Source organism: Planococcus citri, chromosome 4, assembly GCF_950023065.1.
Source record: "Planococcus citri chromosome 4, ihPlaCitr1.1, whole genome shotgun sequence".
Lineage (NCBI taxonomy): Eukaryota > Metazoa > Arthropoda > Insecta > Hemiptera > Pseudococcidae > Planococcus > Planococcus citri.
In genome coordinates, this window is record NC_088680.1 from 56,724,948 (window position 1) to 56,740,691 (window position 15,744).

The 15,744-nt window shown below is 35.2% G+C and overlaps 3 protein-coding genes across 3 annotated transcripts; all 3 read left to right on the forward strand.

Annotated features, from left to right (window-relative positions):
• The first annotated feature begins 202 nt into the window (after positions 1 to 202).
• LOC135844737 (cytokine receptor-like) lies at positions 203 to 3,059 on the forward strand. The gene is made up of 2 exons (XM_065363063.1): positions 203 to 382; positions 748 to 3,059. Exon 2 carries the CDS (start codon positions 768 to 770, stop codon positions 2,892 to 2,894), a length of 2,127 nt encoding a protein of 708 aa, XP_065219135.1. The 5' UTR covers positions 203 to 382; positions 748 to 767; the 3' UTR covers positions 2,895 to 3,059.
• Positions 3,060 to 4,643: 1,584 nt separating this feature from the next.
• Positions 4,644 to 9,228, forward strand: LOC135843994 (cytokine receptor-like). The gene is made up of 2 exons (XM_065362067.1): positions 4,644 to 4,818; positions 5,562 to 9,228. Exon 2 carries the CDS (start codon positions 5,573 to 5,575, stop codon positions 7,709 to 7,711), a length of 2,139 nt encoding a protein of 712 aa, XP_065218139.1. The 5' UTR covers positions 4,644 to 4,818; positions 5,562 to 5,572; the 3' UTR covers positions 7,712 to 9,228.
• Positions 9,229 to 10,640: 1,412 nt separating this feature from the next.
• On the forward strand, positions 10,641 to 14,273 carry LOC135843951 (cytokine receptor-like). Its single transcript, XM_065362018.1, has 2 exons — positions 10,641 to 10,872; positions 11,676 to 14,273. The coding sequence occupies exon 2, from the start codon at positions 11,703 to 11,705 to the stop codon at positions 13,830 to 13,832; it is 2,130 nt and encodes a 709-aa protein (XP_065218090.1). The 5' UTR covers positions 10,641 to 10,872; positions 11,676 to 11,702; the 3' UTR covers positions 13,833 to 14,273.
• Positions 14,274 to 15,744: the final 1,471 nt, after the last annotated feature.

Genomic DNA, 15,744 nt, shown 5'->3' on the forward strand with positions numbered 1-15,744 from the left:
CAAGACAGGCATCTTGTTTATCTTACGCGCTGGAAAACCAGTACAGTTCTTCCTGCATAGTACGAGTACATAGATACTTATGTTTTCTATTTTTAGGTTTACAATGGCGTTGCTGAAGTTATGAAGTTATTTTTGTTCTTTCAAGTAGGTATATATGTAAATTATTTAAACTTTGGTTGGCGCTCAGTCGGTTATTTCAATTCTCTTAGAGAATTCCTACCTCAGAGCTTACTGATATCATTTGGTTCATCTCAAGTTATCATGCGTGTATTTCGATTCCTTTTTCCTTATTTTATTTTTCTGCTTGCCAATTCTGTGCAGGTGTTCTAGATCACCTTATTGGACTATTTTTCGGTGACTTTTTTAATCTCAATAATCAAACGTAAGTTTTTCTCTTGTTTTGTGACTGCATTAAATCCTAGATCGTTTTTATCGATTACCTATAAAAGATAGGCACCCACTTACTTAACTTGTAAAATAAACGGTTTTCAAAAATATTGGTTCACATCCCTCGCTTTGCTCGAGAAATAAACCTGAAAATTCGTCGAAAATCTCGTTATTTTCTCAGTTAAATAATGTACCTACTATTTATTATGGTTTTCTTATCAGTTCTCAAATCCAAAATTTTTTTCAAAATTCAAGCTTTCTTATTCGTGGTCATTAATTGTACCTATTGTTTTCATTTTATACCTAACTTATTAGCTTTTATCAGCCATCGATTTTCACGCACCTGAATGTTATTTCCAGGGAAACTACTAGTTGATGGGATGTTTACCATGAGACTCCGGTCGATTAGCAATTTTTGGTGGCTTTTCATGAAACTCAGCCTGGCTATTGGATGGACCAGCTGTGTTTCGAGCTCGAATCAGAAATATGTCGCAGGTAAAGGAATGATCTCACCTCCATGCATGCTTCCAGATCCAGAGGCAGAAGCAGATATAGTTTTAGAGATAGGAACGCCTCTAGAAATCTTTTGTACGTTGGAATTGAAGGACACCAATTCCTGGAATCGTACCTCTAAAGACATAAGATTTAAAGAAGGAGATCGTATGGTTGACAACGAACACGTAACATTCGTAAATTCGACAACAGCCAGATTGTACGTGGAAAATTTACCTGTTAGTGTCAAAAAGAAGATTTTCTATTGCATGCTCAGCTGGAGCGGCAGCAGTGGTGGTAATCTAACATCTAACGCATCCGACAGCAGCTCAAAAACATCATTGACCAATGAGCCTGAAACTCGAATGGAACAGCTGATCTGTTCAAATTCTGTACTAATCGGTAGCAAACCAAAAAAAGTAGTCAACTTTAAATGTCTCGGTTACAATTGGGAAGCGTTGGACTGCTGGTGGCACGAGCCTAGTAACGGAATCAAGACAGATTATTCGATTCATTATTCCATTCCCAAAGAAGCTGGTAAAAATGAAATGTTCGGTTGTCCAACTGATCAGAGTGAACCTGGTCACTGTCGGTGGACTAAGAACACGTCTCCTCCTTATAGAGAAAATTTCGAGTTCGTGGATATATACATTAATGGCAATAATCAATTTGGAAAAATTACCCAAATGTCAAGATGGCATCATTACGATCACGTTGTTCTTGCGCAACCGAGTAATTTGACATCTTTGAATGCAACACCTCATAGTGTTTACCTGCAATGGAACATTGGTTCTTGGAACGTGTCCAATATAGATTTGCTTTATCGAGTCAAATATATGCAACCTTCCTCGAAGCATTGGAATGTAATCTACTTTCACTCAAAAGACGTAGAGAAAGGAGATGGTCTCGTAAAAGTCAATATAACCGGCATAAAATACCCGAATATGGAGTATAAGTTCTTTGTATACGTGAAATTATCCTCATCCAAAATAAATTCTTGGTCTAAAGCAGCTTCTGCGTTGGTAAAAACTAGCCCATGCGCGCCCTACCGGTCACCTAAAACTGACACCGGTGGATTTGAAATTTATGCTGAACGTTCAAATTATAGAAACATGATGATTTATTGGAAGCAAATTCCCGCAGAAGAACACAATGGTGATAATTTCGAGTACCAGATAACTGTGTTTGAAAATAATGTCAAAGTCGATATTAAACCTACATCGATGAATAATGTTTCGGCCAAATTCTCTAATCTCACGTTCAACGCTTATAAATTTTATATAAAATCAGTAAACGAGATTGGCTCAGCTCCTCGATCTTCCATCGTGCATGTACCCTCAAAACATGATATCTTGGATACACCTTACGTGTATGGTTTCAGACGTTTTGGAGACAATGTTTATGAAATTACAGTGTTATCAGATTTACTAAACATAGAATCCGAGCATAACCAGGTAAAAGCCACCAATTTTACATTATTCTGGTGCAAAAGTTCTCACGGTGACCCATATCCCTGTACTAACTTCTACACATGGATCCATCTACCATTTGATATACTCTGGAGCAACTATGCTTTTAAGCATAACTTGACCACCGAGCAGAACATTGGTTATCAATTCGCTGTCAGTACGAATTCACTGAATTCTAGCAGCGGCATGGAATGGATTTTATGCACTGGTATTTATAACCAGGTAAATAAAATTCAAACTGTTTGGATTGGAAAGGTTGGCTCGGATTTTGTAGACGTACGATGGAAGTTGGAATGCGCTAATCACGTTGAAGGTTTCCGAGGCTACAACATATCATATTATTCTATCAATGAGAATCACCAGCGAGACCCTGTCGATCCTGAGAGTTCATATTATAGATATTATGCTGGTACAGACACTTTAAATGCTGAAATTTTCAATTTACTGCCAAATACCACTTACCAAATTTCGGTTGCTATTTTCACAGTTAAATTATCAGGGCCTCCGAGCGAATGGGTGTATGCACGTACACAGAACCGACCATAGGGCACATGGTCGCTTTGAAGAAATGGGGTAGGCAACTCTTGCAATGTCGAATCATTGATTTTTTTTCAATTCTCACGAATGCACTCGTTTGGTAGGTACCTGAAACTAAGATAGTTTCAAAAGGTTATTTATTATTGAAAGCTGTAACGTTTTTAAAAATATAGTTCTTACACAGCATGGAAAATTGTTCAAAATTCAAGATCTCATAGCCAAATATCCCTTACAGAATTACCAAATTGGTGCCACCATCAATCAACATCACCTCGTCTGAAATTTTACAGAAATGAAAATATGGCAGTAGTAAAAGGCAATTTGAAGCGAGAGACGAATCTGCCGGAAGCTCTAGAACTGCTCAAAACAATTTGAAACTGCTTCCGATCGATTTGGCAGGTCAAAAATAAGATAGGTGTATCCAAAGTTTCAGCTTTCCAGGTGAATTTGGTAAAATTTTGATTTTCAAAAATTCATCAAAAATCGAAAAATACACTTCAGCACTTGAAATGTTGGCTGATGATAAATTTTTGCGTGCTTTGTCCATCAGCTTTCTTTGCCCAGTTCAAACAATTTTGTGCGAGTCCTATGTTGGAAAGCAAAATCTGCGATTTCGACCAGCCTGTCATTCAAAATGGCCACCTAAAGCCAACTGGTTTTTGACCAGTTTGCTTTAAAATGTCTTTAAGATGTACCTTTTAAGAAAAAAAGTTGTCTCAGAGGATCGGCAAGGGGTACATTCATTTCTATTGCCATATGTGAACAAAATTACCCACCTATTATGACTTGTTGCTTAACCTGTAAATTGAAGGGGATACAAATTATTTTTAATTTCAAATGATCACAATTAAAAAAATATACTACCTACGTCAAAAAATAAAAAAATTCATTATGATCATTTTTTTTCTTCTTGCTCTAAAATTTGAAAAGTTTTCGGAACTGAAAAATTGCTAATTCGTTAAAATTTTTAACAAATAAAAAATTTTCGAATCCCAAAATCTTTTTAAATTTTAGAGTAGGAAACGATTTTATGAAATTAAAAATCATTTTGTAGTCCCTTCAATTTGCAAGGTAGGCAAAAAGTCATAATACGAGTAAGTACCTAATTTTGTTCATTTTTCAAAGTAAATACTACCAACCTCCTCATAGTCAAAATTCGATTTTGGCTCTCAGATTTTGAAAACGTATTTTGCCCTTTTCATTTTCAAGATAGGCAACTTGTCTATCCTATACCCTACGTTTTTTTGCTCATACCCTGTTATATCCGAATCTGAAATTGTGAGGTTTGTAAAGTCAAAAATTATGACATTTAAGAAAATTTTACCAGAGAGCTTTTTTGTATAGAATGAATAAATATGACCAACTGTGCAAAAATCTTGACATTTCATTCAGCAGAAATAGAACCTAAAAAATCCAACAAAATAAAAAAACAAAAAAATTCTCATAACTTTTTAAATGTTTTCAAAATTTTAAGTTCTACTGCATGAAATTTCAAAATTTTTGCACAATTGGTCATAGTTTTTCATTCTCTACGAAAAAGCTCTCTTGTAAAATTTCTCTAAAAAGTCATAGTTTTCGACGTATAGAAAATTCGCTTTCGCAAGAAAATGGCGGACCAGCATATCCCCTGTTATAGTTCCCAATAGTACATAGATAGGTAGGTATATGTACTTATGTTTTCTATTTTTAGGGTTACAGTGGCGTTACAGAAGTTATTTTTACATGGTTATTTCAATTCTTTCGGAGAATATACCTACCTCATGAGCTTACTGATAGTGATATCAAAATTGTTTCATCTCGAGTAATCATGCGTGTATTTCGATTCTATTTCCATTATTTCATTTTTCTGCTTGCTAGTTCTGTGCAGGTGTTCTAGATCACATTGATCTATTGCACTATTTTTCGGCGGATTTTTTAATCTCAATAATCAAACGTAAGTTTTTATTCCATTTTTCTCGCGGTTTGTTACTGTATTAAACTTTAGATCGTTGTTAAAACTTTTTTCCCTTAAACTTATCAATTACCTATATTATAAAATAGGATTTTTGCCTTTATATGAATTTTATGCAATTATTCAAACTCTGGTGTATTTCTGATGTGATAGAGACGGTTAAAAATTATTAAAATCGTAATGTTCTTACCTATGTACCTATGTAGGTACCTACCCAAGGATACCCACTTTATGTAACAGAAGTGAATATGAGAGAGTAGTCAGCCGTGATAATTGCCATCTGCCAATTAGTTGAGTGGATGACTTATGAGTAGGAAAAGAATCAAGTTTCTTATTTTTTCTCTCATCGTTCATAGAGAGAAGGGAAGAAAATTCTTCAGGGGTAAATTTTTTGTCACGATAGTCGATAATCAACGTCATGCCTAAAATTGTTGTGTTGGTAGGCAAGATTTTGAAAACGAACAAGGGAGATCTTTCGTGATAGGTGACAAAGTACCTATTGATGTTGTTGTTTTGCATTGTTTGCTTTTTGATTTATTCAAATACTTATTATATCCCATAATTAATTATTTCTTTTAAATAATTTTCTTATCAGTTCTAAGATCCAAAAAAAAATTTAAAAATCACGCCGTCTTATTCGTGGTCATTTGTACCTATTACATATTTTTATTTTATACCTATGAGTTTGTATCAGGAATCAGTTTTCACCTAAATGTTATTTTCAGGGGAACTAATCATGAGACTCCGGTCAATTAGCAATTATTGGTGGCTTTTCATGAAACTCAGCCTGGCTATTGGATTGACCAGCTGTGTTTCGAGCTCGAATCAGAAATCTGTCGCAGGTAAAGGAATGATCTCACCACCGTGCATGCTTCCAGCAGATCCAGAGGCAGAAGCAGATATAGTTTTAGAGATTGGAACGCCTCTAGAGATTCTTTGTACATTGGAGTTGAAAGACACCAATTCCTGGAATCATACATCTAAAGATTTAAGATTTAAAGAAGGAGATCGTATGATTGACAACGAACACGTGACATTCGTAAATTCGACAACAGCCAGATTATACGTGGAAAATTCACGTATTACTGTCAAAAAGAAGATTTTCTATTGCATGCTGAGCTGGAGCGACAGCAGCAGGGGTGGTAATCTGACATTTGAAGCAACCGACAGCAGCTTAAAAACATCATCCATCAATGAGACTGAAACTCGAATGGAACAGCTGATCTGTTCAAATTCTGTACTGATCGGTAGTAAACCAAAAAAAGCAGTAAATTTTAAATGTCTCGGTTACAATTGGGAAACGTTGGATTGTTGGTGGCACGAGCCTAGTAACGGAATCAAGACAGATTATTCGATACATTATTCCGTTCCCAAAGAAGCTGGTAGTGATAACGGTCAAGTGTATGCTTGTCCAACTGATCAGAGTGAACCTGGTCACTGTCAGTGGAGTAAGAACACGTCTCCTCCTTATAGAGAAAATTTCGAGTTCGTGGATTTCTACATTAATGGCAATAATAAATTTGGAAAAATAACCCAAATGTCAAAATGGCATCATTACGATCACGTTGTTCTTGCGCAACCGAGTAATTTGACATCTTTCAATGCAACACCTCATAGCGTTTATCTGCAATGGCACACTGGTTCTTCGAATGTGTCCAACATACGAGTAGATTTGCTTTATCGAGTTGAATATAAACAGTCTTCTTCGAAGCTTTGGAATGTAATCTACTTTCACTCAAAAGACGTAGAGAAAGAAGATGCTCTCGTAAGAGTCAACTTAACCGGCATAAAGTACCCGAATATGAAGTATGAGTTCTTTGTATACGTGAAATTATCATTATCCAAAATAAATCCTTGGTCTAAAGCAGCTTCTTTGCTGGTGAAAACTAGCCCGTGCGCACCCTACCAGTCACCAAAAACTGACACCGGTGGATTTGAAATTTATGCTGAACGTTCAAATTATCGAAACATGATGATTTATTGGAAGCAAATTCCCGCAGAAGAATACAATGGTGATAATTTCGAGTACCAAATAACTGTGTTTGAAAACGATATCAAAGTCGATATTAAACCTATTTCGATGAATAATTTTTCGGCCAAATTCTCCAACCTCTCGTTCAACGCTTATAAATTTTATATTAAATCAGTAAACGAGATTGGCTCAGCTCCTCGATCTTCCATCGTGCATGTACCCTCAAAAAATGATATCTTGCATACACCGTACGTGTATAATTTAATACGTTTTGGAGACAATGTTTATGAAATTACAGTGTTATCAGATTTACAAAACTTAGATGAATCCGAGCATTACCAGGTAAAAGCCACCAATTTTACATTATTCTGGTGCAAAAGTTCCCACGGTGACCCATATCCCTGTACTAACTTCTTCACATGGATCCATCTACCAGTTGATATATTGTGGAGCAATTACGCTTTCAAGTATAACTTGACCACCGAGCAGAACATTGGTTATCAATTCGCTGTCAGTACGAATTCACTGAATTCTAGCAGCGGCATAGAATGGATTCTATGCACTGGTATTTATAAGCAGGTAAATAAAATTCAAAATGTTTGGATTGGAAAGGTTGGCTCGAATTTTGTAGACGTACGATGGAAGTTAGAATGCGCTAATCACGTTGAAGGTTTCCAAGGCTACAACATATCATATTATTCGATCAGTGAGAATCACCAGCAAGACAATGTCAATCCTGCAGGAGATTATTTGGAATATTATGCGGGTACGAGCAAACCGAATACTGAAATTTTCAATTTACTGCCAAATACCACTTACAAAATTTCGGTGGCTATTTTCACAGCTGAATTATTAGGGCCTCCGAGCGAATGGGTGTACGCACGTACACGAAACCTACCATAGGGCATATGGGGTAGGTGATTATTTCGAAATTACAAGTTCGAACGGCGTCCAGGAGCCACGACCTTTCGTTAGGTACAGTTGAATTGGTTGCCTATCGATTTTTTTGCAGAATAATTTTTACCGGAAATTGATTTATTTCGGGTATTCTTCCTATGCTAGTTTCTTCAGTTCATCTTGATATATGTATTACATTGTCATTCTATAAGATTACACATTTACACAACCACGGCGAATTTTCAATTCAACCCAACGAAACGGATTCAGTATACTCGACGCGCAGGAGAACCAGCTTTTCCAATTTCTGAATTTTGCATTTGCATGAGAAAACGAAAGGAAAATCTTCAACTTTCCCCCCGGAAAATGAACAATACCTGAGTAACGTAGGTATTACCAAAGATTCTCTTCTCCCCTGTAGAAGAAATAAAACACCACAAAACACATTTTATTATTGACTACATACTTCTGTCCTGTAAGAAGATGACTAGAAGTACTCGATCATAGGTAACTTACAATACATACATACATACATAACATACTTATCCAAAGATGAAAATGATTACGTGCTAATAAAACATAGTTAACGCCATTATTTTTACAAAAAAAAAAAAAAAAAAACATAGTTGAAAATCCGAATGGTGATAGGCTACCTAAAATTTTTAGGAAAAAATCAGACACCGACTACCGGACCCCCAAAAAAAGTTATCTTTCATTTTTCTTAAAGATAATTTTCAAGGGCTAACTGTAAGAGCGATTTCAACGATTTTTGGATAAATTTTCATAAACATCGAGGGAGTGATTTCCAGAAGTGCATACCTAATTAGTAATAATTACAGATGATAATGTTCGCCATCTGGTTAAGCTCGAAAAACTTAGGTAGGTACGTGAGCAAAACCTTTGAAAAAAAATTACAAAATTGCATCGAATATCAACACTAACATATACTTAAGTACCCACTTAACAAAAAAAATAACGTTGGAGCAACATAAAAGAATATTAAAAATTGAGTAGACAGGCAAATGAAATACAAAACAATAATAAACGAAATTCACTGCGAAAAAAAAATAAATAAAAAATGACGAACTAACAAGAAGTACCTATAGGTGTAGGTACTTAGACTTACTAGAAATGAGTAAAAAAAAACATGGCAAATTCACTAAAAAAAATAGATCGCAAACATTTCAACATGATGAATCATAATATGTACTAAGAGATGATTTTTTTTTACACACAGTGAACTAGAAAAATAATTCTTATTCATAGCTGGTTATGGGAGACAAATTACATCATTCGAGGGTCAAACAAACAATTAAACTTGAAAAGTAATTCTAGAAAGAAATACTTACATGAAGGCGAGGACAACCTTCATCCTTCCATCACAGTTTTAACAACAAAAAATCCTCGATGTACCTATCTGAAGGTATGACGAATGACGATATTTAAAAAAAAAATTCAGTCATGTACCCTCCTTAAAATTTGTGTTGTCGATTTTTCGAATTTTTCACCTCCTCATTCCTCTCCCAACTGATTTTTTTTCAATTTTTACGAATGCGCTCGTTTGGTAGGTACCTTAAACGAAGAATGTTTCAAAATGTTATTATTGAAAGCTGTAACTTTAAAAAAAATATAGTTCTTACACAGCAGGAAAAATTGTTCAAAATTTAAGATCTCATAGCCAGCTTAAAGTTAATTGGTTGCTATTACAACTTCAACATAATTATTTTGAACAAACTGAAGTACGTACCTACCTACGAAAATATCCCTTACAAAACTACCAAATTGGTGCCAACATCAACATCACCTCGTCTGAAATTTTACAGAAATAAAAATATGACAATAGTAAAAGGCAATTTGAAGCTAGAGATGAATCTGCCGGAAGCTCTAAAACTGCTCAAAACGGTTGGCAGGAAGATAGGTATATATCCAAAATTTCAGCTTTCCAGGCCAATTTGGTGAAATTTTGGTTTTCGGAAATTCATCAAAATCGAATAACAGATTTCAGCACTTGAATGATCATTTTTTTTCATCTTAGGTACTGTAAATATAATGATATTAAGTACCACTTGGTGATACTTGCATAAGCTGAATACTCAAAGAATATATCACTTACCCCGGCTGGAGGCTATACCAATTATATCACACAATAAGTAAAATGTAGTCACGTGTAAGACACTATGTATTAAATGTAAAAGAATAAACACAATTAAATACCTTTGAAGAAGGTTTATAGTATCAACACGATACTTTACACATAACACTAATTACTTATAATTAAACACAATTAAAACTAATATAATACGCTTTCTTGCCAATTATGGCTATAATACACCAACGAGATTATACCGCGTCGACACGTCCGATCACTACGTACCTCAACAATATAACAATCGGCCGCAGCGCCGCTCCGTGGGCTTGTAGCCCTGTGTCGCGACGCGTGATCAGTGTTACCAACACATATACTTAATCCTATATAACCCTTACAGGTCCGGCATATCTCCCCTCTATCAGTACTTTAAAATTTGAAAAGTTTTTGGAACGAAAAAATTGCTAATTTAATGAAATTTTTAGCAGATAAAATTTTTTCAATTCCAAAAACGTTTTAAATTTTAGAGTAGAAAACGATTTTATGAAATTAAAAATCATTTTCCAGCCCCTTCGATTTGCAAGGTAGGCAAAAAGCCATAATAAGTACCTACGTAATTTTGTTCATTTTTCAAAGTATACTACCGACCCCTATGGTCAAAATTGGATTCTGGCTCTTGGATTTTGAAAACGTATTTTACTCCTTTATTTTTCAAGATAGGCAACTTGTTTATCGTATAATTTTTTTTACTCGTTCCCATAACTTATCCGAATCAGATGTGAGCTTTGTACCACCACTCCCCAGACACCCTACCTAGACCTATGTTTTCTATTTTTAAGTTTACTGTGGCGTTGCAGAAGTTATTTTTACTCAGTTATTTCATTTATTTTAGAGAATACCTACCTCAAAGCTTACTGATAACAGTGATAACAAAGTTGTTTCATCTCAAGTAATCATGCGTGTATGTCGATTTTATTTTCCTTATTTCATTTTTCTGCTCGCCAATTCTGTGCAGGTGTTCTAGATCACATTGATCTATTGGACTATTTTTCGGTGGATTTTTTAATCTCAATAGTCGAACGTAAGTTTTTATTCCATTTTTCCCACGTTTTGTTACTACATAATATATTAAATTCTAGATCTTTGTTTTAAAACTTTTTCCTCTTAAAATTATCGATTATAAAATGGGACTTTCGCCTTAATATGAACTTTATGCAATTGTTCAAACTCTAGTGTGTTTCTATGTGATAGACACTTTGAAAATTAGGTGTTAAAATCGTAATGTTCGTACCTACGTATGTACGAACTCATATTTTGAAAAATTTATGCCACAAAGTGAAAGATTAGGTAGGTACCTACCCAGGCGTACCTATCTTATCTGACAAGAAGTGGATATGAGAGAGTAGTCAGCAGTGATAATTTCCATCTGCCAATTATGTAGTTGAGAGGATGACTTATGAATAGGAAAAAATCCATTTTCTTATTTTTTTCTCTCAGTTACAAAGTCTAGATTTCTTCATAGAGAGAAGGGAAAAAAATTCTTGAGGAGTAAAGGGGTGATTTTTTATCACGATGGTCAACGTCATGCCTAAAATTTTTGTGTTGGTGGGAAGGATTTTGAAAACGAACAGGGGAAATCTTTCGTGATAGGTAGTACCTATTTTTGTTGTAGTTTTGCATTGATATTGCTTTTTGATAAATTTTTATTCGAATATTATACCCCACAATTGGATTTTTTTTAAAATTTTCTTATCATGTTCTAAATTCTAAAATTTTTTTTAAAAATCAAGCTGTCTTATTCGTGGTCATTTGTACCTATTATTTTCATTTTATACCTATGAGTTTGTATCAGGCATCAGTTTTCACGTACCTAAATATTTCCAGGGAAACTAATCGAATCGCGTTGATGGAATGTTTACCATGAGACTCCGGTCAATTAGTAATTTTTGGTGGATTTTCATGAAACTCAGCCTGGCTATTGGATGGATCAGCTGTGTTTCGAGCTCGAATCTGCAATATGTCGCAGGTAAAGAAATGATCTCACCTCCGTGCATGCTTCCAGATCCAAAGGCAGAAGCAGATATAGTTTTAAAGACCGGAACACCTCTGGAGATCTTTTGTACATTAGAATTGAAGGACACCCATTCCTGGAATCGTACCTCTAAAGACGTAAGGTTTATAGAAGGTGATCGTATGATTGACAACGAACACGTGACATTAGTAAATTCGACAACAGCCAGATTGTACGTAGAAAAGTTACCTATTACTGTCAAAAAGAAGATTTTCTACTGCATGCTCAGCTGGAGCGGCAGCAGTGGTGGTAATCTAACATCTAACGCAACCGACACCAGCTCAGAAACGTCATTGATCAATGAGCATGAAACTCGAATGGAACAGCTAATCTGTTCAAATTCTGTACTGATCGGTAGTAAACCAAAAAAAGTAGTAAATTTTAAATGTCTTGGCTACAATTGGGAAGCGTTGGATTGCTGGTGGCACGAGCCTAGTAGCGGAATTAAAACAGATTATTCGATACATTATTCCATTCCCAACGAAGCGAGTAAAAGTCAAGAGTATTATGGTTGTCCAGCTGATCAGACTGAACCTGGTCACTGTCGGTGGACTAAGAACACATCTCCTCCTTATAGAGAAAATTTCGAATTCGTGGATTTTTACATTAATGGCAATAATAAATTTGGAAAAATTACCCAAATGTCCAGATGGCATCATTACGATCACGTTGTTCTTGCGCAACCCAGTAATTTGACATCTTTGAATGCAACACCTCACAGTGTTTATCTGCAATGGCACATTGGTTCTTGGAATGTGTCCAGTATAGATTTACTTTATCGAGTCAAATATAAACAGCCTTCTTCGAAGCATTGGAATGTAATCAACTTTCACTCAAAAGACGTAGAGAAAGAAAATGGTCACGTACGAGTCAACGTAACCGGCATAAAGTACCCCAATATGGAGTATGAGTTCTTTGTATACGTGAAATTATCCTTATCCAAAATAAATCCTTGGTCTAAAGCAGCTTCTGTGTTGGTGAAAACTAGCCCATGCGCACCCTACCGGTCACCTGAAACTGACACGGGTGGATTTGAAATTTATGGTGAACGTTCAAATTTCAGAAACATGGTGATTTATTGGAAGCAAATTCCCGCAGAAGAATACAATGGTGATAATTTCGAGTACCAGATAACTGTGTTTGAAAACGATATCAAACTCGATATTAAGCCTACTTCGATGAATAATTTTTCGGCCAAATTTTCTAACCTCACGTTCAACGCGTATACATTTTATATCAAATCAGTAAACGAGATTGGCTCAGCTCCTCGATCTTCCATCGTGCATGTACCCTCAAAACATGACATCTTGCGTATGCCCATCAGGCATAATTTAAAACGTTTTGGAGACAATGTTTACGAAATTACAGTTTTATCAAATTTACTAGACGATGAATTCGGTTATCATCGAGTCAAAGTCACTAATTTTACATTATTCTGGTGCAAGAGTCATCATGGTGATCCATATCCCTGCACTAACTTCTTCAACTGGACCCATCTACCAGTGGATATAATCTTGCATAACTATGCTTTCAAGTATAACTTGACCAACGAGCAGGACATTGGTTATCAATTCGCTGTCAGTACGAATTCACTCAACTCTAGCAGTGGCATGAAATGGATTCTATGCACTGGTGTTTACAACCAGGTAAATAAAATTCCAAATGTTTGGATTGAGAAGGTTGGCTCGGATTTCGTTGACATAGGATGGCAGTTAGAATGCGCTAATCGTGTAAAAGGTTTCCGAGGCTACAACATATCATATTACCCGATCAATGAGAATCACCAGCAAGACAATGTCAAATCTGCAGGACGATATTTGGAACATTATGCGAGTGCGATCAACATGAATTCTGAAATTTTTGATTTACTGCCAAATACCACTTACAAAATTTCGGTGGCTATTTTCACAGATGAATTATTGGGGCCTCCGAGCGAATGGGTGTACGCACGTACGCAGAACCGGCCATAGGGCACATGGTGGCTTGGAAGAAATGGGGTAGGCGATTAATTCAACATTATTAACTGTGTCCATAATCTTTAATCACATCTAAACTGATTGCTTTTTGATATTCAACTTTTTCCCCTGAAAATGAACTAGGTAACTACATGTAGTAGGTATACCTAAATAACGCATTTCCAACATTCTCTTCTTTCCTGTCGATGAAATAAAACACCACAAAACAAAACACATTTTATTATTGACTGTACAGTACGCACTCCTGTCCTGTGAGAAGACAGTGAGTACTTAGTAGGTACAAAACTTATCTGCAATGGACATACTATGTAGGTACCAATCTACCACACAAATTATACACATAGGTACCTATACCTAACTTACAATACATACATAACATACTTATTCAAATATATAAATTATTACGTACTAATAAAATATAATTAGTTAACGCTATATTTTTACAAAAAAAAAAATGTTGAAAATTAGAATGGTGATAGTTTACCTAAAAATTTTTAGGAAAAAATCAGACACCGATCGGACCCCAAAAAAAGTTCCATCAAAATATTATACTCCGAGAATATTTTTTAAGGGCTAACTGCAGAGCAATTTCACCGATTTTTGGATAAATTTTCATAAACTTCGAAGGAGTGATTCCCAAAAGTGCATACCTAATTTACAGATGATAATATTCGCCATCTATAGGTAGCTAAGCTCGAAAAACTTGTGTTGGTACATGAGAAAAATCTTTGAAAAAAAATTTACAAAATTGCATCGAGTATCAACACTAACACACACTTGAGTAGGTACTTGACAAAAAAAAAAAAGTTAGAGCAACATAAAAGAATATTAAAAATACAGTACCTACCTACATATATTTATGTAGACAGGCAATGAAATAAAAAACAAAAATAAACGAAATTTGCTGCGAAAAAAATTAATGAATGACAAACTGACAATGGTACCTACAATTACCTACTTACTAGGTATAAAATGAGTAAAAACACGACAAATTCACTAAAAAAAAAAATAGATCGCAAATATTTCAACATGACAAATCAAAATACTAAGAGGTGATTTCATACACAGTGAACTAAAAAAATAATTCTTATTCAAGTTGGTTATGGGAGACAGGAGACAAATGCAAAACCAAGTGCAATATTTACAGGAAGGTATAGTATACCCTCTTCAAAATTTTTGTTGTCGATTTTTAGAATCTTTTACCTTCTCATTCCTCTCTCAACTGATTTTTTTTAATTTTCACGAATCACTAGTTTAGTAGGTAGAGGTACCTGAAACCAAGAAAGTTTCAAAAAGGTATCCTCCGGAAGCTCTAGAACTGCTCAAAGTCAATACAGTTTGAAACCGCTTCCAATCAATTTGGCAGGTCAAAAATAAGGTAAGTATATTAAAAATTTAAGCTTTTCAGGAAAATTTGGTAAAATTTGGATTTTCAAAAATTCATCAAAAATCGAAAAAGGAAAAATACACTATAGCACTTGAAATTTTGGCCGATGATACATTTTTGCGTGCTCTGCCGATCAGCGTTGTCCAGTTCAAAAAATGTCGTGGGAGTTCCATCTTGGAAAACAAAATCTGCGATTTCAGCCGACCTGTCAGTCAGAATGACCGCCATTTTGTCAGTAAAGCCAATCATTTTTTGGCCAGTTTGTTTTAAAATGTTCTATAAGATGTCCCCTTTGAGAAAAAAGTTGTCCCAGAGGGAGGGGGGTGGGTGCAATTATTCCTATTGCTAATTTGCCATATACATGAATAAAATTACTTATTACGACTTTTTGCCCAACGTGCAAATTGAAGGGGCTACAATGATTTTTAATTTCAAAAAATCGCGATGAAAAAAATAAACGTACGTGGAAATGAATACTACGTCAAAAAATAATTTTAGAACCCAAAAATTGATGATTCA

What these genes read in the sequence shown, in the direction of transcription:
- LOC135844737 (XM_065363063.1), top strand. Translation starts at nt 768, where the DNA reads ATGTTTACCATGAGACTCCGGTCGATTAGCAATTTTTGGTGGCTTTTC.
- LOC135843994 (XM_065362067.1), top strand. Translation starts at nt 5,573, where the DNA reads ATGAGACTCCGGTCAATTAGCAATTATTGGTGGCTTTTCATGAAACTC.
- LOC135843951 (XM_065362018.1), top strand. Translation starts at nt 11,703, where the DNA reads ATGTTTACCATGAGACTCCGGTCAATTAGTAATTTTTGGTGGATTTTC.